Below are 21,180 nucleotides of genomic sequence, written 5' to 3'. Positions count from 1 at the left end.
TGCTTGGGAAGGGCTTCAACAAGAAGGATGAGGAACCTCAGCCTAAATTTTAGCGGGGGCCCCTTTAGTCTGCTCAGGATCAAACAAACCACTTCCTGCTTCTGCCATATGGGAGGTTGAAACAAAGTAGGATTTTCACTCTTCCTCCAAGTTCCAGCCTTAGACGGGCCAAGACTAACAAGCCCTAGGCATGTGTTCTTGGGCTAAAGTCATCTTGCTGAGAGATATTGGGTAATAATCTATAGACTCTAACCCAGCCTCCCTTTACCACTGGCCGTGGGGTCTGGAGAGGCTCAGAAGCTATGACAATGGGTAAGACACTCACACAGTAAGCGACTTTGAGGTCAGCCTCTTTGGCTTCATGGTTTTGAGTGAGGCCTGTGTTTATTTTAGTATCTAGCTATTTTTGACAATGCTTAGTCAACAAAGATAAGTCCTTTTGCTTCCAGAAATTACTGAAGGAGGGATGGGGAAAGGATCCTTTGTTCCTACAGTCCTCTTTCAGAGAAAGGACAGGGTCTACCCTTCTCTCCCAGAAGCCCACACAATGAGGAACTGGAGGAAATAGGGATGGGTTCCAGTATTTCTTGATTTCTGCCTCCCCACAACCCTTTGGTCTTTCGGAATGTGTTTGAGATCTGTCTTGCCCGCTGTTGAGTTATTTAACTGTGGGTCATCTCCTGGGCAAAATGGAAACAAAGCTCCCTTAGCTGCTGCTAAGGAACTCAGTGGACTGAGGCAGGGTCATCGGGCCTGGCCTAAACCAGCTCACAGGGAGCCTGAGGGTTTGGGCGAAACAGTGCAGCAGGCACAGGGTCCATGAAATTCTAAGGTGGGGCTGGATTCAGTTGTCTGCACTCATCCCTCAAAGCCTCCGCGATTATGCACACCACCCAAACTAGGCTGGGGCCCCAGCCTCCCCGCCGTACTCACTGTGAGGCTGGCCCTTGTCTACGCCTTTCCTGAATCTGCAACGGGAGGGGGTCCAATCCATCAGTAGGTTCCTCAGTTGTACCTCCAGGACGTATCTCCAATGGGAATGCGGCCTGTCCCCACTCACCTGCCATGGCCACCGTCCATTCTCCAGAAAGCGCTTCCGAAAATGTAACTTGGTTCAAAGCCCTTCATTTCATTAAGCCTTGCAATCACCGCATTTTGCATAAAATCTAAACTCTGCTAGGGTCCACATGGCTCTCCACAAACGGGCCCTGCCCCTCAGCTTCCTCTTCGGCCAGCCCCACTGTCTTTCCTTCATGGGAAAATGGAATCACACACAGGCAGGGGCACCTGATAAATATTCAGTGGTTCACCAGTCATAGTGACCACACAGCTCTCACGAGAATTATACCGGGTGTAAATGCCACCTGTGGCCATTCCCAAGCTACAGGCCTGCCTCTCAGGCTGGGCTGAGGGGTGAGTTGGTTTGCAGAGCATCAGATGCTCCTGAAAAGATGGTTTTAGGTGGATAAGTGCAGTGTGGTGTGGAAGAAAAAAGAGGTGGAATTTGTGTCAGATGTAAGTGGATTTTTTTTGATGTTTGTTTATTTATTTTTGAGAGAGAAAGAGAGAGAGAGAGCATAAGTGGGGGAGGGGCAGAGAGAGAGAGGGAAACACAGAATGTGAAGTAGGCTTCAAGCCCCGAGCTGTCAGCACAGAGCCCAACATGGGGCTCGAACTCACAAACTGTGAGATCATGACCTGAGCTGAAGTCGGACGCTTAACCGACAGAGCTACTCGGGTGCCCCAAGAGTGGATTTTTAAAACACTGGTTGAAGTGGTCTCTGGGAGATCAAGAGGCAGCTGGAGGGGTCAGCTCATCCTGCCCGGAGTCATGGTAACACCTACCCCAGATCACCAAGTATGTCCACAATGTCCCGTTGACTCACGGAGCCACACGGAGCCATAGCTGATCAGTTCCCCCCCCTACTTTACTGATACCTAACACCCCCCTCTTCCTGGAGGGGATAGTGAGTCTGGAAGATAGCAGAGCGGCCACGGCGGTCTCCCATCCTCTGCGCCAACCAGCTCGTGTCCTTACTGACTCATTCCCTAGAGCCTGCTCATCCCTGACACAGCACTTACTCATCGTGTATGATCAGTTAGTGCCCGAGTGTGGTTTTCCTACCAGATCGTGAACTCTTGGGTAGAAGAGAATGTTGAATGTCACTGTCTCCCTGTCCCCTGCACACGGCGGACACCTCAGAGCTTGCAAAGAGGGCTTGTTTCCTTGAACCAAGGACAGCTTCCAGCTAACACGGCCGTGTCTGTTTCTTCCCCTGTCCCTTCGGTGCACGGCATCTACTTCCTGCCTGCCCGTGAGAGAATCACAGAGTTCATATAAAAATAGCACCGGATTCTTCTGAAAGCCAGCCATCCTGCACACCAAGAGATGACTCTGGGTGCAACGTGAAGCTCAGAGAACGGGTTTGATCCTTGGCTCTGGCATTTACCAGCCGGGTGATCTTTGGAGGGCCCAATTGACCTCTCTGAACCTCGGTCCCCTGTTGCTCATAATGTTTACCTGGCAAGGTGACTAGGGATTAGATGAGATCACCCATGTAAAGGAGCCTCATAAAGCCTGAGGCCCAGCACAGACATAACAGAGGACTGCAGGGCCACCTCAGGTTGCGGGGCCAGGCTCTTGAGGGACGAACACGCCTGACCTCCCCTGTGCATATTGGATTCCGTCTGCGGCTAAGCCCAGGTTTCTGCTCCGGCTACGCACGCTCTCGTCTGCACAGACCACATCACCTCAAAGAGCCAAGCTTTGAGGGGCTGGCAGACAATGTGTGGGGGAATCGGTCGAAGCAGGAGTCTGGAGGAGGAGGAGAAGGGGTCTTAGAAGCCAACCTTCCCACAACTCATTCAGGAATCTTAGAAGCCAAGTCAATCAACGGGTCTGAGCAGAGCCCAGGCAGGGGTCCTCGGCCAGGTCTGGAGAGACCGCTGCTTCCCCCACTCACGCACCCAGCCCCGCCAGGAGAGGCCAGCTCCTGACTGACAGGCCAGGTTACGTACGCTTTGCCCCTCATTAACCTCTCGACTGGGATCTTCCTCTTCTGGAAGGTGAAGTCAGGCCACGTGGGGAGCTGGGAAAGTCCACCCGAAGGGTTTGCCCTTCTTTCCCCAATCCTTTCCACTTCTCCACTCAGCCCCCCTTCCCTTCAGCACCTGCTTACATGCTTCCCTCCCCCTCCCCGCTCCTGGGCCAAAACCTACCAAGAGAGACCCCCCCAGGGACTGGGAGCTGGGCCTGTGACCTGGTGCTGGCAGAGAAGGGCTTCTCCATCCTCAAAACAGCTTTTACAGACGGCTTCTACGGAGCAGTGCTTAGGTCACTCGCCTGTATTCAGCAGGCGTTTGTTACAAGCATGCTTGTGAGAATCCACGGTCAAAACTCGGCCTACTGAAAACGGCACAGCAGCTGTGAGAGACCAGTGTGGCTTCGGAACCCCAGCTGGATTGCTCACAGACTGTAACAGGGCGCTAGGGGGATCTTTCCAAGGGAGTGCTTCAGCCACGGGACGGGTGCCCAAGAAAGTCCCAGGCTCTCAGAAATGTCATTTGTTCCCTATGATTGTGCCAGTTCCTCTCCTTTCTTATGACTTAATCCCTGCTCGTATTTACTCTTCGGGGCTCAGTCACTTTATCCGAGCCACTGGGCAGGCCCAGACAGCCTGTGGTTTTTCTGAAAAGTCAGAGCTCCCAGAGGCCCTGTTTGCATAGACAGACAGACCCGCCCTGTTCACAGCACTTGCCTTTCGCACTGGTTAGACAGCGAGGTCCCCACTGGCCCCCTGCACACTCCACTTTGATCCCAACTCTGGCCTCATCTTGGCTTCTGAAATTCCCCTCACCTCGAATGTCTTCCCCATCCTGTTTGCTTGCCCAAATCCTGGACATCTGTCCCTCAACCGCAACCCCACTGACCCTTTATTCAGATCACCATTTCAGCACATAAAGAGCAAAGGGACGCCTGGGTGGCTCAGTCGGTTACACGCTCAGTCGGTTACACGTCCGACTCTTGATTTCAGCTCAGGTCGTGATCTCACAGTTTGTGAGTTCGAGCCCCATGTCGGGCTCTGGGCTGACAGCGCGGAGTCTGCTTGGGATTCTCTCTCTCTCCCTTTTTCTTTGCCCCTCCCCGGACCTCTCAAAATACATAAACTTTAAAACAACAACAACAAAAAAGAGCATTATGAGGACAAGTCAGCTCCTAGATCTGTATCTAAGAACCCTCAGTGTGCAGGCACTTTGTGTGAATTCAGTAAGTGCTGGTTGGACTGCGGACACGGTTCAGATTTCCATTCATCACCCAACACGTGTTTGGTGAGCTATTTTGTGCAAAACTATGTACTGTTTTCTACCAAGTCTTCCCTTGGAACTCTGAAATAGCATCATCTGAGAGCTCAGAACATGTGGAGGTCCCCAAACACCTACATATCACAAACTCTCCCCACGATGGTCACCTGCCTGTGTCCCCTCCCTCTCCAGAGGAGTGGCAGCCTTCTTCCTTATGCCTGAAGCTGTAAGGCAAGCCTGTCCTTGTATTGGACGCCTCCCTCCCAGCCTCAACCCTTTCTCCCCCGGTGTCCCCTGTCCTCTCCAGCCACCTTCCCCAACACATAGCTCGGGTTTTTCCGTGTCCCACATAAATGACGACACCTGCCTCCTGGCCAGTCTCTGTACTTCAGTCAGACTCCTCACGTTCATTGTCCACACAGCCACTGGCAAAGATCTTTCTAAAATAAAAATTGCACTATGTCATTAATCTTCTTTTTAAAAATGCTACCAAGATTCCTTGCCCCCTAGTGAGTGGTTCCCAACCTTTCAGACACAACGCCCCCTTTATGCCTAACATAATCCAACTACACGTAATTCTGAAATGGAAACATAAATGCAATGACCATAATCTAAAAGGAAAAGTAATTGGTTATAAAGTAAGACGTCTTTCAAAACTTTTTTTTTTTAGTTTATTTTTTGAGAGAGAGAGAGAAAGCAGGGGAGGGGGGGGGAGGGGCAAAGAGAGAGAGAGAATCCCAAGCAGTCTCCACACTGTCAGCGCAGAGCCCGATATGGGGCTGAATCCACAAACCATGAGATCGTGACTTGAGCCAAAATCAAGAGTCGGGTACTTGAACTGAGCCACTCAGGCACCCCAAAATAAGATGTCTTTCAAACAATAGGGTCTGGATATCCCGGCACCCTTGCCTCACCTCGCCTTGGTTCAGCTGTACATGCCCACCCACCCCTGCTCAACTTCACACCCCAAAAGCACTTCCTCCCCCCCACTGATTTGTGCTTCAAAATGTCTTTACAACCCAGCCCTCCCTGGCAAAGCTAAGTTCCCTCCTCCAGCCCACAAGTGCCCTGTGCTTTGGCCATCATAGTGCCTATTCATTTCTTGCCCCATACACTTAATTGTCACAGTTTTTAAAAAAATCTAAAATACTTGGGCAAGTTTGTAAACCTACCAAAAGTAGGGGAAAAAATAGTATAAGAAGCCCCCACGTAACCATTCTCTCATTTCAACAATGATCAACATTTGCCCCCACTGATTTTAAATAGCCTCTTATTTCTTTTTCTGATAGTTTGAACCTAATACCTGACACATCAAATACTTCCTTATGACTCTTGAGAAGGAAATCCTGAAAAATGGATAACAGAAGACAGCCCTATCAAGAAATTCCAAAGGTTTCCAGAGCTCTGTGCCAGAAACCGGAAGCAAAGACTGCATGTATTTTTTATTATACCACAGCTGGCATTCTGCTGTAAAGAACTAATTGCTTTTTTTTTTTTTTTATCACCCTTTTACTTTCTCCACTAGTGTATTCATCGCTCATCAAGGAAAGGACATCCAAGGATATTACCCCGGGCAGCTGGCAAGAGTCCACTTTGATTCTAGTGCGAAGAGACCTCCCAGGTGAGGAGACCTTCCTAAATCTTAGTTTTCAAAAATTTCATTAAAGTTAGAATGATAAAATGAAAAAAAAAAAAGGGAGGGATGACAATTTGTAGTCATAATAATGATAACAATAATAATTATTATTTAATGGCTAAAAAAAAAAAAAAAGCTTGGAACAAAATACACCAAAATTGGCAATGACGTTTTATGACTGGTTAAGATCGTTGGTATTTGTATTTTATTTTTCATCTTTCTCTCTGTTTTCCAGATTTTTCTCTGAAGAACATATATTACTTTTATAATCAACAATAAATATAGAATGTTATTAAATCATCAAAGAAATGTAAGAAACACCAAGAGTTTAGAGTTTCAACTTGTTCAAAAAACTTACCCTCTTAAGAGTCAGTTTCCCTCTCAGTAAAATTCTGAATTTGGTTTCTGTCTTTCCAAAAGTGATTTTAACAAAAAGAAAAGGAAAAAAGAACAGTCACTTGGACATTATTTAAGTTTATTTATTTATTTATTTAGAGAGAGTGCAGGAAGGGCAGAGAGAGAAGGAGAGAGACAGAATCCCAAGCAAGCTTCGCCTACCAGGGCAGAGCCCAATATGGGGCTCAATGCAGCACTCGATGTGGGACTCCATGTGGGGCTTGAACTAATGAACTGTGAGATTATGACCTGAGCCAAAATCAGAAGTCCGACGCTTAGCCGACTGAGCCACCCAGGTGTCCCAGATCTTGGGCAATTTTAAATCCTTCTCTGGGAAACAGTTGCCTTATCTTTTAAGTAAAAGAATTGACCAGGGCGCCTGGGAGGTTCAATCAGTTAAGCATCTGACTCTTGGTTTCGGCCAGGGTCATGATCTCACATCTCTTGGGTTCGAGCCCGTCCATACTCTCTCTGTGTCTCAAAAATAAGTAAATAAACATTAAAATTAATTAATTAAGGTAAATAATTAACCTAAAATTCCAGAACATAACAAGCACTCAAAATATGATTGCTATTATTTTAAGTTCATCATCTGATATATATTACAAATTTCTTCTCGTAGTCACTTTCGATATAGTCAACTCTTGATTATCCTCCATGCAAAGAAAAGGGAGCCACGGCATCTATAAAGCAGCTCAATGTGTTAACTTAATGGGAGATCAAACTGGAGGTAGCTTTAGAGGTCATTCGGGTCCAGTTAACTGAATAAGAGGTAGGCCAGAGAGGTCTTTCCTGAGATACAGTTGGTCAGTGTGAAAGCTGGGACGCGGAACCCTCCACACTTGCTGCTTGTCAGTTCCAGGCTCTTTGTTCTGATCCAAATACACATTATGTCAAACTCTGGTTAGGGCCAGGGCCCTCTTCCCATGTGCTCCACGGTCTCTGATGACGCCCCCAGCTCCAACACCCAGTACCCGAATGTGTGTCCTCCTCCCCACAGGATGGCTCAGGGAGAGGGAACCTTGACTCTACTTGACTCTGGCAAGACCAGTGCCTGCCCCAGATCAGCCTTAAGGGGAAAACTTAGTGAAGATGCCAATCGATGACTTTACTAAGCTTCTCGTTAAAAATAAGAAGAAACAAAAGACAAGCCCCCAACCCTCCAAAAACCAGGAAATAATGTGGTTCTTGGAATAAGTCCTAACTTCAGTTTTTGTAGTTGTGTGACTTGATAGGTGTCTAATAGCTTACCTTTCCCAGAAATATTCCTCTTCCAACTTGATGCTTTCAGTATTAGAATCCTATCCTTTGAATGAAAGCCTTATCTTCAGGACACTGATGTATTACTTGAAAATGGAGAATATTCTGATTCCATGGAATCAGAAGGCAAAGGCAGAGCAGAGACAGATCTAGGGGCAATCACCAGGATCTGGTTCAGAAGCCAGAGGCGTGGCACAGAAGTGACCAGATGGGCAGTGAATACACAGAACCCAAGCTCACAAGACGCTGACCTGTCCATCAGGCAACTAATGATGTTTGATTGACAGTGGAGGATGTGTTTTTTTTTGTGCGGGAAGGAGTGTTTCTGCCCACCATTTAAGGTGCCCACTTTACAAGACCAAGAACCTATCAAGCATGGAACAAGAACAAGTAGAGGTGGGCGGGGATTCTCGGAGCTTCTCCATGAACATTCACCACAGAGCTCTGCCTGCCCATCCAGTATTTTCCCCCGTCCAGTACCGTACCCACATGGTCACATTCCTGCTCTTGCTTTTTCTTACCTGCTGGCAGAATTCCTCCATTTCTGCTAACCACCCTTTAAAGAAGGCACATTATAATCAAATTTTTACCAGAATATGGAAACACAACATATTATGATTAAGTGTAAGACTTAATCATCAAGTAAGACTACATCCTACTAAATGACTGGGTTTAAATGGTCCTAAATCTCACCCAACATTGGATATTTAGAGCTGCTCACTTCATGTACTTTATAGCTTAAGAATACACCTGTTGGGGCACCTGAATGGCTCAGTTGGTAGAGCATGCAACTCTTGAATTCTGGGTTGTGACTTTGAGCCCCACACTGGTAGTAGAGATCATTAAAAAATAAAATAAAGTAAAGCAAAATTTAAAAATACACATAGTTATTACAACCTTCAGAAAACATTAATAAAAAATTTGAAATTACCCATAATGTCATCACTCAGAGATAGATAATCATGCAGAATATTCCAGATGTACACAAAATAAGATGAATGCTATTTCGAAGCCCTTTTTTCCCAGTTTACTGAGACACAGTTGACAAATAACACTATATTAGTTTAAGGTATACATCGTAATTATTTAATATATGTATATGTTGTGAGATGATTACTCCAATAAGTTTAGTTAATATCTATCACTTCATACCGTTGCACATTTTTTTTACTCATGATGAGAACTTTTAAAGTCTACCCATCTTAGGACCTTTCAAATACACAATACAATATTATTACCTATAATCACCATGCAGTACATTACACTTCTAGAATTTATTTATCTGGAAGTTTGTACATTTTGACCTCCTTCACCCATTTTCCCCATCCCCCCAAGTTTGCCTCTGGCAGCCACCAATCTGTTCTCTTTTTCTATGTGTTTGTTTTTTTTTTGTATTCCACATATAAGTGAGGTCATACGGTCCTTGTTTTTATCTGATCTTTTTTCACATATATATATATATATATATATGAGAAAAACATATATATATGTGTATGTATACAACAACATCTTCTCTATCCATTCATCCATCAATGAACACTTAGTTTGTTTCTATGTCTTGGCCATTGCAAATGATGCTGCAATGAACATGGAGATACAGATATCTGAGACAGGGATTTCACTTTCTTTGGATGTGTACCCAGAAGGGGAATTCCTGGTAGTCCTAACTTTTGGAGGAACCTCCATACTGTTCACAATGGCTGCACCAGTTTGCAGTCCTACAACAGCGCACGAAGATTCCCGTTTCTCCACCTCCTCGCCAACACTTCTTATCTCTTGCCTTTTTGATACTAGCCATTCTAACAGGTGGGAGGTGACAGCTCACTGTGGTTTCCGTTTGCATTTCCCTGATGGTTAGTGACGGGGAGCATTCTTCATGAGTCTGTTTGCCATCCATACGTCTTCTTTGGGAAAAAAATGTCTATTCTGATTCTCTGCCCATTTTTTAGTCAGACGGGTTTTTTTGTTTTTTGGTTTTTTTACTATTGACTTGTATGAGTAATTTGTGTATTTTGGCCATTAACTCCTTATCAGATATATGATTGGCAAATATTTATCCTATTCCACAGGTTGCCTTTTTATTTTGTTGCTCTCCTTCGCTGTGCAAAAGCTTTTTAGTTTGATGTAGTCCCGTTTATTTGTGTTTTTGTTGCCTTTACTTTTGGTGTCAAATCCAAAAACTCATTGCTAAGCTTGATGTTAAGGAATTTACTCCTTATTGTTTTCTTCTAGGAGTTTTATGGTTTCAGGTCTTACCTTCAAGTCTTTAATTTTGAGTTGCTTTTTGTGTATAAGATAATTCATCTTTTGCATGTTGCATTTTTTCCAACACCACTTACTAAAGAGACTATCCTCTCCCCATTATATATTTTGGGGATTTTTTTTTTTTTTTTTGTCTAAACCAATTGACCACATAGATGTGGGTTTATTTCTGTGCTCACTATACTGTTCTGTTGATATATGTAATATATGTGTCTTTTTTATGACAATATCATACTGCTTTAATTGCTATAGCTTTATAATATAATTTGAAACCAGGAAGCATGATGTCTCCATGTTGTTTCTCTTTCTCAAGATTGCTTTAGATATTTGGACTCTTTTGTGGGATTTTTAGGATTTTAGAATTCTTTGTTCTAGTTCTGTGAAAGAATGCCTTTGGAATTTTTATTTTATTTATTTATTTAATTTTTTATTTTTTTCAAAAGAGAGTAAGAGGCAGAGGGAGAGAGAGAGAATCCCAAGCCGGTTCCATGCCTGTGCAAAGCCCGACACAGGGCTCGATCCCATGAGCCCAGGATCACGACCTGAGCCGTGACTCTCAACTGACTGAGCCATCCACACGCCCCTGCCTTTGGAATTTTTATAGGAATTGCATAAAATGTGTAGACGGCTTTGGATAGTATGACATTTTAACAATATTAATTCTTCCAATCCATGGACACAGAATATCTTCCCATTTATTTGTGTTTTCTTCCATTCCTTTCATCAGTGTCTTAACGGTTTTCAATGTATAGGTCTTTAACCTCCTTGGTTAAATGTACTCCTATTTATTGTTTTTGATGCAATTGTAAATAGGATTGTTTTCTTAATTTCTCTGTCTGATAGTTTATTGTTAGTGTATAGAAATGCAATACATTTTTCTACATTGATTTCATATCCTGAAACTTCACTGAACTCCTTTATTAGTTCCAACATTTTTTTGGTGGAGTCTTTACAGTTTTCTATATATTGATCATGCTATCTGCAAATAGAGACAGTTTTACTTCTGACTTTCCTATTTGGATACTTTTTATTTCTTTTCCTTTCCTTGCTCTGGTTGGGACTTCCAATATATGTTAAATAAAAGTAGTGAGAGTGGACATCCTCGTCTTACTCCTGATCTTAGAAAAAAGCTTACAGCTTTCTAACTTGGAATATGAGATTAGCTGTGGGCTTTCATATATAGTCTTTATTATGCTGAAACATGTTCCCTTTATACGCACATTATCATTAATGGATGTTGAATTTTGTCAAATTCTTTTCCACATCTATTGAGATGATGGTATGATTATCATCTTTCAATTTTTTAATGTTTTATTCATTTTTGTGAAAGAGGGGGGGATGCAGAGAGAGATGGGGAGACAGGATCCAAAGCAGGCTCTGCACTGACATCAGACAGCCCAATGTGGGGCTCAAATCCATGAGTTGCAAGATCACGACCCAAGTTGAAGTTGGATGCTCAACCGACTGAGCCCCCCAAGGCACCCCTCCTTCAATTTGTTAATGTGTCATATTATGTTGATTGATTTGCAGATGTTGAACCATCCTTGTAGCCCTGGAGTAAATCCCACTTGGTCATGGTGTACGATCCTTTTAATGTGTTGTTGAATTCAGTTTGCTGATATTTTGATGCTTGAAACCTTGTTTTGTATAACAGGTTTCCTGAGATAATTCCCACACCATAGAGCTCATCCATTTAAAGTGTTCAATTCAACTGAAACCTTTGTTTAAACTTAATTATTTATTGTGGACTTTCTTCCATCTCAAAATTTATAATTCCACAGCATCACTTTTAATGGTGGTATGATATTCCTGTACATGTCTGTGTCATTTTCTAAATAATCCCTCTTTTTTCACATGAAGATTGTTTCCATTCTTTTATTATCATAAAATACTTTGGTGAACATTCTTCGAGCTATGTCTTTGGTGACACCCCTAATTTCCAGAGTTGGCTGTGACAAAGTATATGCACATTTTTAAGATATTAATACTCACCACCAAAGTGTTCTCAAGCAAGCTGCACCAGTGAGTGTAAACTCCCACACGTGTATGAAGATATTTCACCATTAAATTTTGATTCTTCTTTACTTTTACTTTCAGAGGGGACTTATCTGAGTGGAGGGACAGGAAGGTTATAACTGATTTCAGGTTCATCCAACACCAATTTGCACCATAATGGTTAGTCTGGTCAGAAGACAGTGTTGGTTCCTGGAGGGAACCAAACATCCATCGGGAAGAAAATTACGATGGGAAAGGGCATTGGGGAGATGTGGAGTACAGGAAGTAGCCAGGGCACAGGAAGTACAGTACAGGAGATAGCCAGAGTGCAGGAAGTAGAGTACAGGAAGTAGCCACACTTGAGCAGACCCAGTGGAGGTTTCAATGCAGGTCGTCTTCTGGAACCTGTGGTTGAGGAGGAGGAGGGATGCTAACATGGGGGAACAAGGGACTGGGATCCTCGAGCCACCTGCTGAAAACCCCGCTGTGCTGGCCTTGGTGACATGGAGTCTTACCAATAGTATCTTGTAGCCTCCTGGCTGCTTCCAGAGAGTGGATTTCAGCTGATGAGAACATTGGACTGCTTTTCTTCTACTGGGTGCTCAGCAAGCTGTTTCTATTTTCATTTAGACCTCTCATAGACTTGACAATTCCACCCAAGAGAAAAAGCCAGTATCAGCCTCAATTAGACCAACAAACTCTCATTCGATACATTTGTTTTCGAAGACATTCAAGGCCCGCTGAACCATGGTATAAAGAAACCACCTACCAAAGGGACTATTCTCTGCCATTTTACAAGACTGGTAAGTCAGGTCAACTGTTCTTCCTCTCTCAGATCACACTTGCCTCCGATGAGTCTCTTTCGTGGGCTTGTAGCCATCAGGGACGTGTCTGGGACCAGTCAAGTTGGGGACAGTGTGTGTGTGTGTGTGTGTGTTTGTGTGTGTCGAGGTGCAGGAAGAAGAATTTAGAGGCTGGCCCAAGGGCTGTTTCCACCTCTCCTTTTTTCCAGCTCGCTATAGAATTCAAGGATAAAAATGCAGAAATGTCAGGGTGGCTCAGTTGGTTAAGCATCTGACTTTGGCTCAGGTCCTGATCACGTAGTTCATGAGTTCAGGGCTCTGCACGGATGGTACAAAGCCTGCTTGGGATTCTGTCTCTCCTTCGCTCTGCCCCTCCCCGACTTGTGCGTGCACGTGCGCTCTCTCTCAAAATAAATAAACAAACTTAATAAAAAAGAAAAGAAAATGCACAAATGTCCTTGCTAGGAAGCAGGCTCAAGTGTGACTGCTTCTTACCGAGCCTCTCGTCACTCAACAAATTCCTTGTGGTGCCTAACTATATTGAGGAAATTTTTTTCTTTTCTTCCATTTTTTTTTAAATGTTTTATTTATCTTTGGGAGAAAGGGCATCAGTAGGGGAGGGGCAATGGGGGGTGGACAGAGGATCTGAAGCAGACTCCACACTGACAGCAGTGAGCCCGATGTGGGGCTTGAACTCACGTACTGTGAGATCATGACCTGAGCTGAAGTTGGACGTTTAACTGCCTGAACCACCCAGAGGCCCCCTTGTTCTCCCATTTTAAACGACTTTATGACAATTTGACATTTGGAGGCATGTTTCAAAAATTCTAAGTTCCCTGTACATTGCAACATGTGTGGCTATGAAGGGCCAAGCCCTCCCCCAGATGTGAGCCGGGGATACACACGTGGATGCCAGTGTAGACATTACTCGTATTCCTGTCCTCATGGATGCCTTGAATTTTAGTGAGGGGAAGGAGTCGCTGCGTTGACAGGCTTTGTAAGTGAGTTAACCCCACTGTTTCTGGAGCTTTTACCCTGTGGCAGGCACATATTTTGTCCTCGTAACAGCACTCTTAGGTAAGTGCTATTATTTCCCTCATTTTCCAAGAAGGGGGGATCGAGTTTCTGAGACAGTTAATGACCCAGATCACCAGGCAGCAGGTAGGAGGGACAGAGTTCAGACCCAGGCCATTTGAGACATAGCATTCAGGCAGAGGCCAAGCTCTGTGCTTGACCTGTAACCCATATGGCCTCTGTCACAGCTGGGTGTCACCTGCACTACTGTTTATCTAATAGTTTTCTTTAAAGTGAGTCACTTTCTTCTTGCTTGAGAAAGAGTAAGAAACCGAGTAGGAGGATGGTGGAGGGAGTGGCTGGGGGTGAGGAGGGCCCACCCTTCCTCCTGTTCTCCCCTGAGAAGAGTGGCTAGGCCAGGGATGGGGCTCAGGTCCCAGGGGAACAGCAAACACCAGCAGCCAGGAGGGTGGGAGTCAGGCCCAGGCGATTCATCTCTAGACAGTGGAGCCGTGGAGGGGTGGGGGGCACAGTAGATGAGGCCGACAGGCTGCATGTGGGCAGGAGGCACCTGGCATAAGAGGTTCCCAGGGGTGCGAGGCTGGGTTCTGGGAGGTAGGAGACGGGTGGAGGCTGAGCAGGGCGGGAGATGAGGGGAGAGGGAGGCTGGGGGCTGAGATGAGCTCTAGGGAAGGAGGTGCCAGGAGGGAGTGTGGGACGGTAGAAGTTGGGGTCCCACAGGGGCCCCCGGGACGGTTGTATTAATGGAAGCCAGGGTGGGTATGGGTGCAGATCAGGGCTGAGGATGAGGCCTGAGGGGGGACGGGAACCGCCAGGGGCTGAGTAGCTGGAGAGAAGAGGTGGTCAGGAGAACCAGCTAAGCGGCTCGCCCTTCCGAGAACGTTCAAGTCTGAAGTCAGCTTCCTTAGCAGGGGGTAATCCAGGTGGGCCTTGGGTTACCAAAGTGGTAATAGACAAGACCTTCTTTCCAATTCCTCTGCTTCCAGGGAATCTGGTGAGACAGAAAGATACAAAAGTATTTCTCCCCTGCTTGTTTTAGACCACGATTCTTAATTCTTTCCACCCTATGGAACCAGGGGAGTGTTTAGCGACACAGTTGAATATTTACCAGGTTCTGTGTCCCTAACACCGTGCCGGGTTCCATGGGAGGAGGTGAGTGCCAAGCCCAGGCTCTGACCTCAGCCACGGGGCGTTCCCAATCGAATCAGGAAGGTGAAGCAACAACCAGCCTGCCAGAGAATGACTAAGAAGCAACTAGCTGAGTGGGAGCTGGAAGGTGGGGTCTAGAACATGCTAGGCCCTGATGGATGAGGTTCCAGGCAGAGGGAACAGGGGCCCCCAGGCAGGGACACCGCAGCCGGGACGTGGTGGGGGGATGGTGAGGCTCGTGGAAGGTGGGAGAGCAGGGAGGACTCCAGCCAGGAGGACTCAGGCCCCAGGGCCACTGCGGGCCCGCATGCCCTGACTCTTTAGTGTTGGGCAAGACGCTCAGCTTCTCTGAACCCGACTTCTCGGAAGTCTGTAGTTTAGCATAGCTGTTAGGATTTAAAATGTCTGTCATGGGCCCAGAACTGTGCCGAGCGACACACACACACACACACACACACACGTGTATACACTCGTGGTTGCAGTGAGTCATAGCCCCCGTGATGTAGCTATTATTATTTACTCCACGTGGCAGAAGAGAAAACCGAGCCTTACAGACTTTAAGAAACTCACTCCATCCGGCAGCTGGTGGGTCGTCGATCCGGGCCCTCCAGAGAATGAACGGAGGAGGCTTCACAGGAAATGGGAAGAAGACACAGGTGGTGCAGCATTTGGAGTGAGGAAGGACACCATCAAGAGAGAACTCACGAGAACTCATGAGGCATTAAAGCTCGTTGCACAGCCGCCCGCTCCGACCGCAGGATTGTTGGTGCCTCTGATGGAAATAATGGTTTTCGGCCAGAGACGTGTCAAGCTGGGATCCGTAGGCAACTGAAAATGAGGTGCTGGAAAGCAGGCAGCATTAGACAAGGAACAGGGTTGGACAGCCCCCTACCCAGTGAGGGTTGAAGCCTGACCCATTCAAGAGATAATTCATGTCGAAATATTCACTGACCCGCTGGGCGAGTGTGTATGAGTTATCTATCGTGGAGGAACGTCTCACTCCAAAACCTAGTGGTTTATCAGATAAATGATCATTATTTTCACCTTTTAGATGGGCAGTTCTGGCTCAGGGTTTCTCTCTCAAGGAATCAGTCACCTGCAGTGAGCGGGGCATCATCTGAAGGCTTGACTGGGGCCGGAGGGTCTGCCTCCAAGGTGGCTGATTCACATGGTCGTCACTCACATGCTGGCTCATGACTGGGGCCTCAGTGCCTTTCCAGGTGGGTCTGCTCACACCAGTGCCAAATGTCCCGAGGGCACAGCAGTTAGCTCCCCCTACCTAGAATGGGCAATCTGGTATGAAGGGGGAGACGGTAATGCCTTTTCTGACCCGGGGGCAGAAGCCACACACTGTCACTTCTGAATGGTCCTACTGAGGCAGCGTGCAAGGATTACATAAGGCACGGGTACCACGGGGTGAGAATTACTGGGGTCCGCTTTGGAAGCTGGCAACCAAGCTCACTCATTGACTGAGCACCCTTTATGAACCAGCCATGGTGCTGTCTGCGGGGGGTACAGTGACCTGGATAGACAGGACACCTGCTTTCATGGAGCTGACATTCTTGGGGGCCTACAGAGCGTAACCAAGCACGCTTTGTCAACATTATAGACTGCAGTGGTGCTATCAGGGAAACAGGCAGGGTGATAAGTGAACTCAAGGGAGTTTGCTTTTAATAGCACAGTCAGGGAAAACCTCTATGCAATTTTAGCTGAGCCCTGGAACACAGGAATGAGTCACGTTAGAGAGCGTTTCAGGAGAAAGGAACAAACAGTAAGTCCAAAAGCTTGAAAGCAGGAAAGGCCTAGGCTTGTTTGAGGAACAGAAAGGAACCCAGTGTAGCGGGTGTGTGGTCAGGGAGGGCGCCTGGATTCGAATCTCAAAACAAAGACCTGGAAGGGTTCGAGCGGAGGAGTGACCGATCATTTGTATTTTTAAAAGATCACTCTAGCTGCTTCTAAGACCCTGTTTGGAGAGGGACAAGAGGTAGGGCGTGCCGACCAGCGAGGAAGCTATTTGCCAGCTTAGAACGGAGATGATGGGGCTTGGACCAGCAGGGAATATGAAAAAGGATGAATGGATTCCAGAGATATTTTGGAGGTGACATCAGTTGGACTCAGTGACTTGCTGTGAGAGCGTTTTCATTCATTCATCTGTGTTCTTCCAGTAAATGATTTGAGAGCCTATTTGTATGCCAGGCAGTGTGCAAGGTTTTGGCGATACAGTGTCAAACAAAAATAGACACAACGTTTCTACGTGCAGCAAGTTTCAACGGGAACCGGGATAGAAATAAGCATACCATTTCACCTGGCATAAATGCGATAGAGCAGAATTTATGTGGTGCTATAGGAGCGCTTAATGGGTTTCCCGGAGGAAATGATGAGCGAAAAGTTCACTAAGCGAGGAGTAGGGGAAGAGCTTCACAGTGAGCACAGAGTGTGCAAAGGCCCCGTGGTAGGAACACAACATGTTTGAGAAACTTAAAAAAAATGTGCTAAAGCACAGAGATCAGGAAGGGTGGAGCAGGATGTAACTAGAGATTTAAAGACAGGAACAAGGAGAGGGTATACAGGCCATTTTCAGCTCTGGCACCTCTAGCCTGAGATAAATGGCAAATCACTAAAAAGTTTTAAGGAGGGTGGAGACACCATGATTAAAAGTGCATTGTGAAAATGAGAAGGGGAGCCGGGTGGGGAGTCGGGTGAGGCAGGGATTGAATATGCTGAGTCAGGAGCACCCCTGGCCGCTGTCCCCAGCAGTGGTTAGGCTAAAGGTTCTCACCCTCAGTGACATCACTTTTCGCAAGCCAGATGCCCAGGAGATACCCATACCAATTAAATCAGGATCTCCTGGTGCAGGGGTGGGGTGGGGGGGGGGTGGTCCCAGGCATCAGTAATTTAAAAACCTCCCCCAGATTAGTCCCCCATGAGGCCAAGTTTGGGAACCAGTGGTTTAGGCAGGTGATGACAGCTGGTAGCAGTAAAGAGAATTGGATGGATTTGCAAGGTGCTTAGGGGGCAATTATTTTGTGAACAACCATCAGGTAGGCGACAGGGGGGTCTTCAAGAGACCTAACAGAGAGAGGTCACAAATCTGAGCACTGAGAGAGACCACAGCAGGCACTGGATCGAGGGTTTGTTTAAATCAAGAAACTGTACTCCTTGAAGGAGTCTTTGGGGAAAGGGCTTCTCAGAGAATAAGATCGATATAAAGTGGTTTACGAAGACGTGGGTTTTTTTGTTTTTGTTTTTGTTTCTAATCTTAACCATTTGACCCGTCTTGGTGATCAGATTTTAAGGGCCGGGCATATGCCTAGATTAGCACTGATTTGCATTTCACTGTCCGGTTCCTATTTCCTCTTTGGGCATTGTTGAAAAACGGATTAAATATAGATTGTGATAGATCACCTCTCAAGAAGTTCTTCCTCAGTAACAAATTCATTCTCAGCACATTCTCAGGGGTGCGTTTATTTTTTTAGGAAACATTGATTAAGCACGGACTCTGTGTAAGAAACAGTGTAAGATGGACAGACTCTATCCTCAGAGAACCTAGAGCCTGCGAATAGGAGACGGCCCCTCACACAAAATTTGCCCATGTATTACCCTGGCACCAAATAATTAAAAGAACTCATTCTCTGAAAATAAAATATCTGCTCTTCGTAGCGGTGTGACCCTTAGACTCCCTGACCTTCCGATTTCTTGTCTGTAAAAAGGATAATAATAGTATCTACCTAACAGAACAGAGATAACCATATAAGGAACTTAGCATTGTGCTTGTATGTAACATTAATAGGCCTTCAAAAAATATTAGCTATTATATTATCGATCAAAGAATAAACACGTGCCATAATAAATGTTTGTAAACAAACAAACAAACAAAAAACCCTAATGCAATGGGATTGTGTTTTATTCTGGGATCAAGTTCTAAAACCAGTGCCTCAAGTAGTTATCATGTATAATCGAAGTTATCCTTGGAAATCTCTTAAACTGTTCCAAGTGATAGTATCAAATGATACTAAATTATTACAGTAGTTGGAATAAATGGGATTCAGGAAGTTGGTTAAATTGTCTCCATACTTCTCACATAACTCGTTTTATTTTTCGATGATGACTTTGGAAGAAGTCACCCCCACAAATCCACATGAACAAGAGTTTCACTTTATCAAATGGTAAGGAAGTCCCCCAAATCATTTCACATGTCCTTTCCACAGTAGTCCCACCCCCAAATCTGCATAGCGTATTTCGGGCTTGATAGCATCCACTGTCTGTGGGCATGTTGACTCGGTGAAGCCCCAAAAGTTTGTTGCACGTTCTGGGAACGTTTATTGTCCAGTCGATCCAGTTGAACGAGTGAGTCATTCAGCTCCATGGCTGGTGAGGGATTCTTCACGGCTCCTAAACCGCTTAGACACAGTGTAACCCTCGAGAAGGTCAGAGTTGCTATTTTAACCCCATAAACCTTGGGAAGTTGAATGGTTACTTAGTTCAGACAGGTACATACTATTCAATTAGATTTAAAGAATCCTCCAGGGATGGCATTTCGAGTCATACTCCTGGGTTCAATGAAATATTATCCATTCTTAATACCAAGAAATGTTTGTATCTTTCAATGCTGTCGAAGTAAGTGTGGAAGGTGTAATGGAGCAGTGAAGAGGTCAGGGACTTGGGGGCCAGGTATTCCTGGGTCAAGTCCCCTCACTATCCTATAAACTTGGGCACGTTCATGAATCTCTTTGAGATGGTGACCCCATCAGTGGGCATCTGAGGATTACCGTGGATATTAAGGTAAGTAACACAATGCATGGCACTACACGTAAATACTGCTGCCTTACGATGCTATCGCCATAATGCCGTGCTCTTTGGTTCACCCAGTGTGGATGCGATGACTGATGCATTTATCCCCAGGCCCTCCGCGAACCCTCAGCTCCAGACAAGCAGAACTGTTAGTGATTGTAGATAAGAGGGTATAAAGTACAGGAACTCCAGTGGGGGTAAATTGAGGGATGGTACCAACTGAAGTTTGATACAAACACACAGAGTGGCCCGTTTCCAGTGTGGGGTTTATAGGGTTTGGGGGTCTACAATTAGGATGTCAAAATGCAAACGTATATGACTGATTTAATTTTATTTACATGTGGGCATAACTCAGTGAGGTGCCTCTTGATCACAGAATGAAACGCAGAAATAACCTTTTGACTAAGTCCTTTTCCCCCACATCTTTCACATATATCCCTTTCTCTTCAATCCCCCAAATTATTTTATTGCATACAATTGTGGACACTATTTGGGGGCACTTGGTTGGCTCAGTCAGTTGAGCGTCTGACTTCAGCTCAGGTCATGATCTCACAGTTTGTGAGTTTGAACCCCACATTGGGCTCTGTGCTGACAGCTCAGAGCCTGGAGCCTGTTTTGGATTCTGTGTCCCCCTCTCTCACTGCCCTTCCCCCCCCCCCACCTCTTTCTTCCTCTCAAAAATGAATAAACATTAAAAAAATTAAACAAAATTGTTGTTGACACTATTTTAAAATTTAGGAGTGAACGGTCTTAAAATAAATCATTGATTTGTTTTAAATTCCAGATTGGAACAAGAAATTAGCCACAGTTTCATCGAACCCTAGACCACTCGATTCTCTGCCAGAGCTCTACTGTTGTCAAGAGAGGCAGTTGTGAACGAAAACCGCTTAAATTGTAAATAACCATGGCATTCAAACAAAACAACATTTGGAGTTCTTAGGTGACTCTTTTAGATTAAAATAATAACAGGACTCCTGTTGATTGAAGTGTGTATCTGGATGGCTACAATCCTGAAATATGTACATGCGGCAAAGTCTTTTCAGATTGAGGCGATCAACCTAAGGGCAGGGGATCAAGAGTCAAGTTTAAGGCGCACCTGGGTGGCTCAGTCGGTTGAGCATCTATCTGACTTCGGCTCAGGTCATGATCTCGCGGTCTGTGAGTTCAAGCACCGCATCAGGCTCTGGGCTGACAGCTCAGAGCCTGGAGCCTGCTTCCGATTCTGTGTCTCCCTCTCTCTCTGTCCCTCCCCCGCTCATGCTCTGTCTCTCTCTCTCTGTCAAAAATAAATAAACATTAAAAAAATTTTAAAAAAAAAGTCAAGTTTAAGACAACTTGTCATCTCTTCTCACATCAACCATCTTACATTTAATCCAAAGGTTATACAGGGGGCCAGGTAAGAATATAATCTGCTCAATAATTGCATTACTCATTATTAAGAAAAGAAAAGAAAATAAGAAAAGAAAACCTGGGGAAGTAGCCAGGGAGGTAGACTGCCAGCAACCACAGATCCTAAAGGTGTTCCGGATGCAGAAACCCAGAAGTGGCTTA

General features: G+C 45.5%; 1 protein-coding gene across 1 annotated transcript in view; it reads left to right on the top strand.

Moving 5' to 3' along the window:
- The window catches only part of CF1H1orf100 (chromosome F1 C1orf100 homolog), a 29,594-nt gene extending 8,647 nt beyond the window's left edge, over positions 1 to 20,947 (top strand). The window contains exons 3-5 of the mRNA XM_049633820.1: positions 5,828 to 5,923; positions 12,482 to 12,654; positions 20,414 to 20,947. Coding sequence (XP_049489777.1) covers positions 5,828 to 5,923; positions 12,482 to 12,654; positions 20,414 to 20,505 — 361 coding nt within the window. The 3' untranslated portion in view covers positions 20,506 to 20,947. The remainder of the gene's footprint in view (positions 1 to 5,827; positions 5,924 to 12,481; positions 12,655 to 20,413) is intronic.
- The last annotated feature ends 233 nt before the right edge of the window (positions 20,948 to 21,180 follow it).

This window comes from Panthera uncia, chromosome F1, assembly GCF_023721935.1.
Source record: "Panthera uncia isolate 11264 chromosome F1, Puncia_PCG_1.0, whole genome shotgun sequence".
NCBI classification, from domain to species: domain Eukaryota; kingdom Metazoa; phylum Chordata; class Mammalia; order Carnivora; family Felidae; genus Panthera; species Panthera uncia.
The sequence above is the reverse complement of the archived record's forward strand: the minus strand, read 5'-3'. Positions and strand labels throughout refer to the sequence as shown.